At 39.2% G+C, this 13,952-nt stretch overlaps 1 protein-coding gene across 1 annotated transcript in view; it reads right to left on the bottom strand.

Annotated features, from left to right (window-relative positions):
• Positions 1 to 13,952, bottom strand: part of igsf9bb (immunoglobulin superfamily, member 9Bb) — a 565,867-nt gene that overhangs the window by 162,309 nt on the left and 389,606 nt on the right. The window contains exon 5 of the mRNA XM_048615582.1: positions 9,282 to 9,399. Coding sequence (XP_048471539.1) covers positions 9,282 to 9,399 — 118 coding nt within the window. The remainder of the gene's footprint in view (positions 1 to 9,281; positions 9,400 to 13,952) is intronic.

Raw genomic sequence — 13,952 nt, 5'->3', positions numbered from 1 at the left:
AGAGCCAAGCCAAAAAAATGATCATATTTTCACAACTTCAAGACTTACACTATGAACAGTTCGGTTCCCTTATCTAAGGAAAGATATGCTGCCATTGGAGGCAGCCCATAAAAGGTTTACTAGATTGATTCTGAGTGTGGAGGGATTTTCTTTTGAGGGGAGATAGAGTAGGTTGGGCCTGTATACAATGGAGTTTCAAAAAATGACAGGGGGCCTTATTGAAACTTGTAACGTTTTTTTTGGCCTGACAGCATGGAAGTTGTTTCCCCTTGTGGGAGGGTCTTGGGCCAGAGGACATAATTTCATAATAAGGCATTGCAAGTTTAAGACAAGGATGAGGAAGAATTTCTTCTGTCAGCAGGTAGTGAATCTGTGGAACTTTTTTTTTCATTACAGGGGACTGTTAAGGCTTTGTCATTAAGTATGTTCAATCCTCAGATAAATTTTTAATCAGTAAAGGAATCAATGGTTAATGGGGATAACACAGGAAGGTAGAGTTGAGGATAATCTTCAGCCGTGATCTTGTTGTTGATATATAGGATGCGCTAAAGGGCTAAAATTGTTGATGATATTCGACAGCTGCATCACACTGAATGAGTCCTGTGAACATTCATGTATATGCCGAAGATGACAAAATCAATGCATTTTTCTATAGTTGTTTTTCTGTACTTGCTGTTTGTTACGCTGTATAAGAGAAAAAAGTTTTGTCCTGAGTCATTGGACTTCACCTTGGACTGAAATCACAAAGGGTGCCAGGAACAACCTAAGCCTCCACACCTGCCGTCGATCGATGGGTCACTAACAGGCAGAAGGGCGTGAGGCTTTTTGTGTTTTTCCTTTCTTTTTCATTATTTTTATTTAATAAATATCTCTTTCTTTTTCATTCTTTTTTATTACTTAATAAATGTTCATATTTAAATAAATTCATATTGTCGAGCCTTCTCTTAACTACATTTAACCAAATCTGAAATTGGATACACTGTGCGATCCAAAACATTTTTGCTGATGAGGATGGGATTCAGGAAAATGTTTAAAAGAAGGGAAAAGCAACTTGATGCTCCAGAGACTTTCTGTATTCCATGGTGGAATGTGGCAGAGTCTGGATTGGGTCTGTAGCTAACTTGTTAGCACAGTTAGGACCCCCGAAAGGATGGGGGACAGTTATAGCCAGAAAAGGAGAGAACTGGAGGCCAAGTTTCTGTGCTGTGCAAGTGCACTGAACCTTGTAGAAGTGTTAACTCTTTGGGGTCTGGTTTGAATACAATTTTGTTTGTTGGTTGCTTAATGCCGTCTTGTACAATTTGTGTATTTTTGTTCCCTGGAGCTTGAGATCTGGGGATACTTTGAAGTTGGTTTGCATTTTGGGAATGTATAGTGATTTGAAAGAGTGCTGTGTGCCTGTATCAATGTGGAACATGTATAGTTAATGTAATATCCTTTTAAGAAACCATCAGTGGTCATGTAAAGCAAAAATATGTAAAAAAGTGTTGATTCAAAAATTTGGTTCGTAAAGCTTGGTAAAAATTTACCTTTTTGGAATTGGCTCCATGTTGTGTTTGGGCTGCGGACATTTTAATTCCAGAAATTACTATGTTTTGAATTTCATATTCTGGCCAGAGTGAACTTCCAAATACAGTTTTAACACATAAGTGAATCTTTAATTCTGGTTGATAAGATTTGCTCATTGTAAATGTACTTTGGTGTGAAAGTAGGTAAGTGATAGGAAATTTAGAATCTTGGAAATGCAATTCTCTTTGAACAAAATTCTGATGGCATCTTCTAAAATCTGCGAAAACTGATGCAGGAATTATAAAGGAAAATTTAACAAAAGAGGTGGGCTTTTCCTTTGCTAAAAAGTATATTCACTTATTTCCTCACAGGAGGAAGAGTGATGGATGACTTAATTATGTGCAAGAGTTTATGGCCCAACACTTTTTTTTGAATTTATAGTAGATTAATACTAATTAACCCATTCTGCTTGCTGTGGAATGGGTGGAGGTTGATTTTTTTTTTAAGGAAATTGGAGGTAACGAATACTGAACCTGTTTGCAGACTTTCAACTTCGCAACACAGTGATGGATGAGGCACCCTCAACTCATTAACCCATTCATTAATAACACATTTCAGTGTTGGAGAAGTACTGTGGAAACACTAAATATATTGAGTGTCAAGAATCTCAAAACCACTGAACCTGGGTATATGTAAGCATATCATGACAAAAACTATATTAAGACTCACATGCCCTGACATTCTAAAACATTAAAATTGAATAGTTACCTGAAAATTTAGAGGGATTCTGGGAAATGATAAAGTGCATGAATACAGTCTTATTGGTTTCAATGCATAAAAAATGGTTAGTGACTTTGAGGTAGTAAACAGAATATTGAATTTGGACAAATTTACGAAGAGAAAACACAAATAACTAGCATGAGTTATCAAGTAACTAAATAAAAGTGGGTCATTTTAGAGAAAGAAAGACAAAGTATGTTTTGCCTGAATCAAACAGAAATGTTTGACTTCTATTTTAAAATATTATAAGATTATGTTCCATGGACTACAAATCTCTCCAGATCTCTGGAATTAGATATGGTGGTAATAGTTAAGTTGCAAAATTGGATGAGGTGAAGTAATTAAGGGTGGACACTGGTGGCAGAAGACAAAAAGAATTAGAATATTCGGTTGAAATGGCAATTGAGGTTAAAATGCATTTTCGTTAAAAGGAAATTTAGATAGCTTTCTCTTGGTGATGTTTGCGTTCTTGACAGGCTGAATTTGATGATTAAACCACAACACAAGGCATGGGAATCATACATGGAGAAATAAGTAAAACCTCATAGATCATTTGATAAGATCATATGGGAGTCAAGAATGTGTGACATGGTCTTGGGATACCGATGTTAGTGTACAAAAGTGAATGCTACCTTGGAGGTAACAAACATTAGGGAATACACGGTAAAAAAGGACATGCACTGAAGAACGGGCCTCAGACATGTATACCTTCTTGACAAAAGGATTAGTGGCTTGGAAGAGCACAAAAACATTGTTTAAACGATAAGACACTTACACACAATCCATAGAAAAACAGACTTTAAAACAATGAAAGTAGTATTAGTGAAAGGGATGTAAAAAGAATTACAATCAAAATAAAAATTATGATTGGCTATTAAGTCAAAATCTTACAGGAATGAAAGAATATGGACTTTGGGAGGAGTAATGGTCGACTGATTGAAAGGACCCATCAGATGATGTACAAATGCCCCATCTTGAGTGTTTGTATGATGCATGTACTCCAGTCCTTAAACTAGTAGGTGAAATTGTAATGTGTTAGGATAGTTAGTGTGTGTGAAAGAAGGCTGAGCTAAAACTCAGGTGGTGTAGGAGTCTGTGGTAAGGGAACCCCGGGAAAAATAAAAGGCGGGAAGCATAAGTTGAAGGTAAAGACTGATGAACGTTAGACCTGTATTGTTTGATCCCATGTATATTGAAGCTGAAAGGGGGTACCTGCATTTGGAGGTAGTTACCCCTTAATGATACAATCATTCAAATCTAGAGTCCTCCTTGCTGTACCATCTTGCCAGGCTAGCATTCATCTGCCTTATCTTTCTATTTCTGTACTCACTCGCACAAAACTGTTGCACTTTCGTGAAAAACATTCTCTGCTAGTATCCCATGCAAAGATCTTAAGAACTTCTAGGTCAAGGTGAATAAATTATCAGTACTATTTCAGCTTTCATCCTTAGGGCCAATGGGATATTGAGAAGATAAGACTGAACATTTGACTAACCATAAAAGCTCCAGGCACTGAAATATTGAGTGGCGTATTACAATCGATATTACTATAAAGCAACTAATCAGTGCTGCAAAAGAGGTTGACAGCATGTTGTGGAAACTTCTCAATGGTTGCTGTCACCACTATAACACTCTGCTACCTCTTAACTGCAATTAACTGAATCCGAAAAGGACCGCTTGGATACCCTCTGTGATTCAAGACAGTTGGTGGAAGAGACCAAATGGGCTGAATGGCCTGCTTCCTCCCCTATATTCTATGGTCCAATGGTCTCACACCTCACTTATGGACAGCAATTCTTTCCATGCCATTTCTCATTAAAATAACACAGATAATTCATTTGCCACATGTGTTAAATCTCACCATACACTATACACTGAAAGAAGGAAGATAAGCCTTATGAAATGAGGAAGCAGATTTTTTTGGGGGCTCATGTGACTTCCCTTTGCCTTCCATTTTTGAGATGGTGGCCCTAGCTTTGTTTAATATTGTAATGAGTATTTTCTGGATTTATAATCTCACCAGGCTAGTATCCCAAAGCATTTTATATTTTTACTTATAGTTCTAATTAGAATCATCCACATGAGCACTTTACAAAAGGGTATAACCCTTTCAAGAGACAACACAGTATGGAGCTGAAGAAATACAGCAGGCCAGGCAGCATCAGAGGAGCAGGAAAGTTAATGTTTCGGGTTGGAACCCTTCTTCAGAAATGGGAGAGGGGGAAGGAAGCACAGAAATAAATAAAGAGAGGAAGGGTGGGGCTGGGGAAAGTAGGTGGGATGGTGATAGGTAAATGCAGGTAGGGTGTGGTGGGAAGGGCGGATAGGTGGGAGAGAAGATGGACAGGTTGTGTCAGGTCAAGGAGGCAGGGATGAGAGGGAGGGTTGGTTATGGGATGAGGCCGGGGTGGGGAGATTTTGAAACTGGTAAAGTCCACATTGAGACCATTGGATTGTAGGCTCCCAAGGCAGAATGAGGTGCTGCTCCTCCAGGTTCCGGATGGCATCACTGTGACACTCGAGGGGCCCAGGATGGATATGTTGCCCAGGGAGTGGGAGGGGGAGTTGAAATGGGTCGTGACCGGAAGGTGTTGTCGTTTGTCGCGAACAGAGAGCAGGTGCTCTACAAAGTGGTCATCGAGCCTCTGTTTGGTCTCACTGATGTACAGGAGGTCACACTGGGAGCAGCGGATGCAGTAGACCACATCAGCAGATGTGCAGGTGAACCTCTGTCTGATGTGAAAGGTTTGTTTGGTGGCTTGGATGGAGGTGAGGGGGCAGGTGGAGCACTTCCTGCGGTTGCAGGGAAGGTGCTGGGGTGGTGGGGCTAGTGGGGAGTATGGAGCGGACGAGGGAGTCGCAGAGTGAGCGGTTCCTACGAAAGGCAGATAGGAGTGGGGAGGGAAATATATCTTTGATTGTGGGTTCAGATTGTAAACGGCGGAAGTGGCGGAGAATGATATGTTGAATCCGGAGGTTAGTGCAGTGACGTGTGAGGACAAGGGGGATTCTGTCTTTATTTTTGTTATGGGGAGGGGATGTGAGGGCAGAGATGCGGGAAACGGAAAAGATGAAGTCAAGAGCATTTTCGACCACCGAAGCGGGGAGGTTGCGGTCCTTGAAATAGGAGGCCATCTGGGATGTTCGGGAGTGGAACGCCTCATCTTGGGAGCAGACACGGCCAAGGTGGAGAAATTGGGAGTAGGGGATTGCATTCTTGCAGGAGGGTGGGTGAGAGGAGGTGTAGTCCAGGTAGCTGTGGGAGTCAGTGGGCTTGAAATAGATGTCAGTTTCGAGGCGGTTACGAGATATGGAGACAGAGAGGTCCAGGAAAGGGAGGGAGGTATTGGAGATGGTCGAGGTGAATTTGAGGTTGGGGTGGAAGGTGTTAGTAAAGCTGATGAACTGTTCAAGCTCCTCGTGGGAGCAGGAGGCAGCGCCAATACAGTCATCAATGTAGCAGAGGAAGAGGTGGGGGATAGTGCCAGTGTAGTTGCAGAAAAGGGACTGTTGCACGTATCCTACGGAGAGGCAGGCATAGCTTGGGCCCATTCGGGTACCCGTGGCTACCCCTTAGTCTGGAGGAAGTGGGAGAACCCTTTCAAAAATGTCCATAAAAAAACTCTACTTTAAAGCAACAGCATCAAGCTAAGACTGAGTGATAAACAAGGCAGCTTTACATGGAGACAATTGTCACCTGTCCTTGAAACACAGTCATTGATGATGGAGAGAGGAGGCTTGACCTTACCTCACACAAGTTAGTATGTGCAGAGGTCTGCAGGAAAACAAAGCTTCACAATGACATTCTAATGTGGCTTTGCTCAATTGTCTTTCTGTAGGAATGCTTGATTGAACTTCTCATCGCCAAAGAATACTTAACATTAGAAATTTTAATCAATTCCAAGACTGATTTAGCTTTTGATTAATTGTGCATGAAATAATAGTTCAATATTCAATCTCATAGTGTTAGCTCTCCTGCTGATCTCCAAAGTATCAGCAAGAAACTGAACAAACTTAGAGGATATTTGGTTCAGTCTTCAGAATTAATGTCTTTCCAACTCAAGGGAACAAGGCTCAAGCCCATATGAAGTATCAGGTTGTATTATCTCATTAACCTGGATAACGTATGGATTGAGGGCATAAAGTGCAACATCTTTTGAGAAGTACGTGTTTTAATAGCATTGCTTCAGGATCCGATCACTAAAGTGCAGTTTTCAGCATAGTATCAATGCATAATGTAGTTTTCTGACTTCATTAGCAGAATACATAAATCTTGCCATCCTTGAAGAGAAAATATGAAACACGTTATTCAGTTAGCAGAGTGTTATAGTGGTGACAGCAACCATTGAGAAGATTCTGCAACATGTTCTTAACATCTTTTGCAGCATTGATTAGTTGCTTTATTGTAATATCAATTATAATACGCCACTCAATATTTCAGTGCTTGGAGCTTTTATGGTTAGTCAAATGTTCAGTCTTATCTTCTCAATATCCCATTGGCCCTAAGGATGAAAGCTATTTATTCTCTTTGACCTAGAAATTCTTAAGTTCTTTGAGTGGGATACTAACAGACAATTTTTTTCACGGAAGTGCAACAGTTTTGTGCGAGTGAGTAGAGAAATAGAAAGATAAGGCAGATGAATGCTTGCCTGGCAAGATGGTGCAGCAAGGAGGACTCTAGATTTGGGAGACATTGGGCCTGACTCTGGGAAGATGGCCCTTGTACCATCCAGGCAGGCTGCACTTGAACAAAGCTGGGACTGAGTTCCTTGCAGTGTGTTTTGCTGATGCTACTGGGGAGGTTTCAATTAACTCAACAGGGGTGTGGGAATCAGGAGATAATATCAGAGAGGAATTCCAAGGTGCACAGATTGCTAGGAGAGATAGACAGGACAAGACCACGGAACAGCAAATAAAAACGCGGAGTTAGGGAAAATAATAAACTCTAAATCAGGTTTACTGCGCATGTATGTGAACACATGGAGTGCAGTAAATAAATTTATGCATTAGATTTCAATATTACCAAGCAGGAATATGATGTTACGGCAATAACAAAGATTTGGCTTAATTCTGGCAGGATTGGGTGATTAACATTCCTGGGTACAACATATTCAGGAAATATAAGAAAGGAATAGGGGAAGGGTTGGTGATATTGACGAAGGACAGCATTGAGGTACTGGAGAAACAGCATGCCCCAGAAGGATCAAGGACAGAATCAATTTGACTATGGCTAAGTGTGACAATACTACAGCTTTTAGAGGTGTATTTTATCTTGGCTGTTTTAATGAACTGTTGAGATCCCTAGGGATTGGTGTTGGGTCACTGGCTTTTCCTGATGTATATATTAATAATGAAAATCTTATTGTAGAAGGCACAATTTCAAAATTTGTGAATGATACAAAACTTGGAAGAATTGTTAACTGTGAGGAGGATAGTGCAGGGCTTCAAAAGGATATAGACAAGTTGATGGAATAAGCAGGAAGTAGCAGAGAGGCCAATCAGTCAAAATTGCATCTGTCCCTTTGGAGTGCTTGCTGGAACTAAAATAGGTAACATTGTACTATGTCCAAACCCTTGCAGTCTAGTCGTAATGAGGTGCTCAGCATTTGTGTAGATACCTGACACTCTGCTATGATCACTCAAATAAAAGCAGAACACTGTGTAGGATGCCAGAAGTATGAAATAATAATAGGAAATGTTGGAGAAACTCAGCAGGTCTGACAGCATCTGTGAAGATAGAAACAGAGTAATGTTTTATGGCCAAAACGACTTTTCTTCAGAATGAAGTGTTAACTCTGTTACTCTCTCTGCAGGTGTGCTAGACTCAGTGTGTTTCTTCAACATTTTCAGTTTTAATTCTGATATAATCATGGCTTCAATATCTGTAAATACATGAATTTTAGAAGTTAAATAAATCTTTATTTCTATAGTTTATTTGATAAAAGTTTGGGAAGTAATACACAGGAGAGATAAACTAATGTATTAGGGTCTTGTCCCTACCTTTGAGCCAGCAAGTCTGGGTTCAAGTTACACATGCCCCAGGCATGTCTGAACAGGTTGATGACAATATCTTTTAGGAAACCAAAAGGTTTCTTGTGGTACAGTAGTAGTATTTCTATCTCTAGACCATGAGGCCTGAGTTCAAATCTTACCTGTTCCATTATATCATTGATGATATAACTGTATTTCAAATATATACATTTCTATTGGGAGCCTCAAAATTCCAACAGTAGATTAAATCAAGCAAGACTAATTTGGGACAGAATTATGTGCAAAAAGGTTACCCTGAATCAGAACAGTAATTTGGTCAATACTATTGGTATTCTTTTGTCAGTCTTGATGAGTGCAAGATGAAAAGCTTTGACAACATGTCTCCCATTCCAGCAATAATTCCAGCAACTAGAAGTATTCTGGGCTTCAGTACTTACATATTTCTCTGGCTTATACAAAAAGCTTTGACACCTAATCAACACACAACCTTCAGATTGCTGCTTGGAGGCAATCACACAGCTATAATTGAGGCTGACTATGTGCACAAGTTCTGCATAAGGGTCTTCGGCATCAAAGTATAACAGGAAAGGTCTCTAGTTTTAATTGATGTCTCATACAAAATTATATCCAGCACAGGGTTTTTGACTGTCGATTTTGCAAATATCAACAAATCTCACAAGCCAGTGGTATACTCAAGTTCATTTTCAGTCCAATTTCAATTTCTTCAAATATTTGATTCTAGAATTTGGGATTAGGTGCTGTAACTGTTTTTAATGCCTAATAACTAACGATTTTTAACATGGAATAATAGGACAGAATTGAAGAAATGCAAGGTACCAAGTATTTTGTGGTCAGTTCACAGCTCTTTCTAGGGTAAATCTCATACAAAGGTTCCCTGCAGTACTCACTAAAATGCTGAAATGAATCACATAAATAGTGAAACAGCAGGCTACAACTAACATAAGTAAGTCTGGCCAGAGACTTATGAGACAAAATGTTACCTTGAACCAACAATCGAGTGGTGTGAACAGCCTCTCCTTGAATACTGTAGGCCCGACATGTGTAGGGTCCTCTGTCATTCCGGCCCACCGATGAAATGGTAAGACTTCCATCACTCACCTGCAAGTGAAAAAAAACTGTTTGTCTTTGAGGTTACAGATATGTTCAGGTAAGAAGCACTGAACCTTCACTTCATTACGTGCATTCAAAGGTGATCAATTATTTATCAATTCTAATTGGGCTTATGCTTATTAGCAACTTCTATGTTGGATTTTGTATAGGAATCATTATTACTGATGGACATAAATTTATACAGACTAGTACCAGTAGATTGTACAGTTCATAGAATCCCTTATATAGCACAGGGAAGGCTATTGAGCTCCCATCATGATTGCACTCCCTCTTTGAGAAGGTAATCCTGTTAGTATAACTCCTCTGCTCATTCCCAATTGTCCTGTACTTTTTGCAGTGTCAAATTCCTTTTTGAAAGTTTCTGTTATTTCTGCTTCTACCATTCTCTTAGGTAATACATTGCAGATTGTAATAACATGCCTTATAATATATAAAATCCTTGTCTCTTCCATGGTTCATTTGCTAATTATCCTGAAAGCTAGAAGCTGGATAGAAAGGCACTTTGTGTTCCTATGCTTTATAACCTGGAGTGTGGATTACAAAAGCAATGAAGTTATAACTAACCTTTATAAAAACTGGGTTGGCTTCAGCTGGATTAGTGTGTCCAAATCTGAGCACCTCAGTCTAGGAAGGATGTGAAAACTTTAGACAAGGTGCAGAAAGGATTTTATGTAAATGGTTCCAGAGATGAGGAGCATCAATTACAAGGTTAATTTGGAGAAGTTGGCATTGTTTTCCTTAGAGAAGAGGAAGTTGGGAAGAGATTTGAAAGTGCTCTGCAAAACCATGTGGGATCTAGAGAGTCTGGCTAGCCAAGAACTGCTCCCTTAGGTGGAAAGGTCTAGGACCAAAAGTCTGATCTAAGGTAATTGTCAAAAGAACCAAAGATGATATGAGAACTTTTTTTAATATAGTGACATTACTGGAAGGCACAGCTTCGGCAGGCAGATTCAACTGTTGCTTTCTAAAAGTTTAAACAACAAGAGAAAAATCATTTGCTTGTTCCTTTGGAGAGGGCAGGCTAGCAAAACTAGCTGAATTGATAGTAGACAGCTGGCATGGATTAGGATAGCATGGCCTCCTTCTGTGCTGCAACTACTCTATGATCAACCTTCACATAAAATAAGTCAAAACTGATGAAGCAATTCAATATACTCTCTTGGAACTTGATTGGATTGACTGGCAATGTGAGAAAAGACTGAGGGCAGTGATTAATCTGCATGCAACACAGCAATGGCAGAAATCTGCAGCAGATACAGGAGAAAAGCTGAAGCTGCACTTTGCTGTTACTGGGCAGCAGGGTCATTGAAGTGTTCTCAATGGGATCAATTCACAAAAAAAAAAGACACAGATCTCTGCAGATATCAATTGAAAAGAGGGTAGATCTTTAACTGAAGATGTGTCTTCTCACTGATTTACAAACATATTAATAATATTATTGGCAAAAAGAGTCACTAACTGGTTAAGTGCCAAAATGATACTGGATGAAATGTGCAGCTTTCAATTGCGTTCTTGAGAAGTCTGTCAGGTGATGAAAATGGAAATAGATTTGCATTAGAGTTCCACGTTGTTATGGTGATACTTCATTGTTAACACAGCTTGAAGGACTTACATTTTGAAAGATTCAGAAAAAGGAATTTACTTGTGAAAATTCCTAGAGTGGTTTGTTTGAAAGAGGTCATTGAAAGTTCACTGTGGATAATGGAGATTTATTTAACAAGGTCACATGATTGGTGACTACTGCTTGCTTTGTTGTAGACTATTGTCAGGGCTGCTTAAACAGTGGCTGGTTTAGAGAGGTATTGTTTTATCTGGTTCAGTTGGAGAGAACCTGCTAAGAAGAAACTATGTTGGACGTAAGTTTGCTAAGAACAAGCTGATTTCCCTCATTCTTGAGAAACAAAAACACTTTTTGAGTTCAGGGTGATATATTTTTGTTTGAAAAAAATGTTTTAAAGAACATCTCAAGATTGCAGAGATAACTGTGTGTGATTAATAACTTGATCACATGTAGGCAACAGACCCTAGAAGAGTCTGTACATTATCTTTTAGCCTTCAAGAATAACCTTTTCGCCAAAATTTTTCCATAAAGCCAACTTCTTCTGACAAATCTGTTATTTTTCTGAAGACTGTTTGTATGTGTGTGTTTTAGGGATAAGCATTTATACTTCTATATTAGTGGCTGCTTATCTGAACCAATTATTGCATCTTCATTGTATATATTTTGTTTTGAAAACAAACCAATACTTTATTGGTTTATTGTGTTTATTATGAAAACTGGGTGATAAGTCTTGTTGTTTAAGACCCGAAATAGATAAAGTATTTACTTGGTCATGTTTGATACTGGAAGAGTATTTTCATCTTGTGTTGTGACCCATGGAATGGTGGTACCAAAGCAATGGTGCATTCCTCAAGCCTTGGTCGTAACACTGCTGAGATAGAGGACCCCAGCTTGAAATAAATGAGCCTCAAGCAATCCTGAAAAGTCTTCACCTCCCTCACTGATTTAACACAGTGAATATATATAAGAGAAATAACTGATATGGCATTGGTTAATTGAACAAAACAGCTGGACAGACAGACATCTGGAGGGACCAGGATTAAAGGTTATGAGGATGAACCTAAACAAAGATGACAAATAATTTGTGAAGATATGGGATTTTCTTTTAGATGAAATTAAGATGTGAGTGCAGTTATCCTGGCGTTTTATTGATTTATTTTCGGAATCAGGGAATGCATGAATAAAGGAAATTATGGACTTCCCCCTCAGAAAATTCATTGGATGGGATTAAGACTGAGGTAGATAGGTTCTTGATTATCAAGAGGATCAAGGGTTACGGGGAGAAAGCAGGAAAATGAGGTTAAAGAAATTATCAGCCACAATTGAATGGCGGAGCAGACTCAATGGGTGAATGGCCTAATTTCTGCTCCTATGTCTTATGGTCTTATGGGATAATGGCCAGGGTGGGAGAGATCTATGCGCGTGGTATGCAAAGAAAATGCACATGAGGATATACATACCATGTTTTCAGCTACCAATTTCTTTCTTAACTGCTGCGTTTCCAAACTAAATTAATACAGTTCTTTTAACATCAAAGTAGTTTCCGTGTCTAGTTCTTCCAAAAATGAAGGTCAAGAGCAATGAGAACAGAAGATTTTGTGACTGTATGCACAGATAAGGTTATTATTATAAGAAATAGTACACGCCCTGTGGCTGTGCTTAGGATGAGTTGAAGGCCATGCTGTTTTACTGAGGCAGGAAAAAGTCATTATGGAAAATAAATTTGCTATCGTTCCTACAATATCTTCATGTCTTGGTTTAATTTTCCCCTGTCCTTTAACCATAATTTACCTGAAGACTATAATTGGTCTCAACTCTTTTGGGGTATTGGTAGCTGCAAATGACCAGTTGTCTTGAATCTTTAAAATATATTTTTATGCTATAACCATAAAGATATTAGAATGTACAATTCCAGCAGTTAGAGCAAAGCTTGACCCACCCACGATCGCAGTCAAAGGGTTTATTAAATAAAATGCAGCAATTTCAGTGGCCTCTCTTCTGCATCTTAACATTCATAGATGTTGCTAAACTCAATTTTCTTTTTTTTTGTAATGAGGAATTTACTTTACTGAAATAAATTTGCATATGATCCAATCAGATCAACGAAATTTGCTTAGGAAAAAAGGTGACAATAAGTGCAACAGCAAAAGTCTGGTGGAGAGCAAGTAAACCAGTATGTTGCAATGGTTTCCTTGGCCCAAATCTTCTAGGCTTTGGATCATCAGAGTTCAGATGTATCACCAGGAACACGTGGGAGGACCTTGCAGAAATCCTGATGCATTGACCTCCTTGCAAGTTGCCCGGAAAACTAAGGGATTTGTCCAGTCTTTCGTTCAACTTTATATTCCACTTGGATAGGGGTCTTCTAGGGATGTGTTTCTGAGAAAGCTAGGCTCAGAAGAACCTGCAAGGAATGCAGACCAATGTTGAGGGGGTCAATGTTCCATTGGAGCAGGTTTGTGAAATACTTTTGCTCCTTGGAAGAAGTGAGCCAATACCACACCAGTGAATCTTCCGTGTGCTGTTCTAGTCAGAGAACATACTGTTGTCTATGGGCTAGAACATTCTACTGTGTAAAACACAATGGTCCCAAAATTCCAGGGGTTGCTCCTGATGTGAGCAGAAATGACCGTCTACATCCTTTGCCTGTAGATTCTGCCTTCTCTCACTAGAGTAATGGCAGCAACATATTCAGCCAAAACACTAGTATGTGCTCCATTGAGGCCATTAAATATGATTGGTATTATGTCATTGAAAGGTTCATTGTTATTTAGACGAAAAGTGACAACCTCAGCTCTCTATGTGTGAAGGTAAATTATGAGGAGGAACACATTCTGGTTCTGCTCTGTGAGATGCCCATTGGCTGTGAAAGGCATTTTACAACTTACATCCTTATTTCTTTTTAGTAAAGTGTGTCCCTATGCAGTCTTAGTGTAGATTCCAAATGTTGCATTTCTTTCTTCATAGATAACAAGGTGTA

This window comes from Rhincodon typus, chromosome 32 (assembly GCF_021869965.1).
Source record: "Rhincodon typus isolate 14 chromosome 32, sRhiTyp1.1, whole genome shotgun sequence".
Taxonomy (NCBI): Eukaryota; Metazoa; Chordata; class Chondrichthyes; order Orectolobiformes; family Rhincodontidae; genus Rhincodon; species Rhincodon typus.
This window is presented reverse-complemented; position numbering and strand designations above follow the sequence as displayed.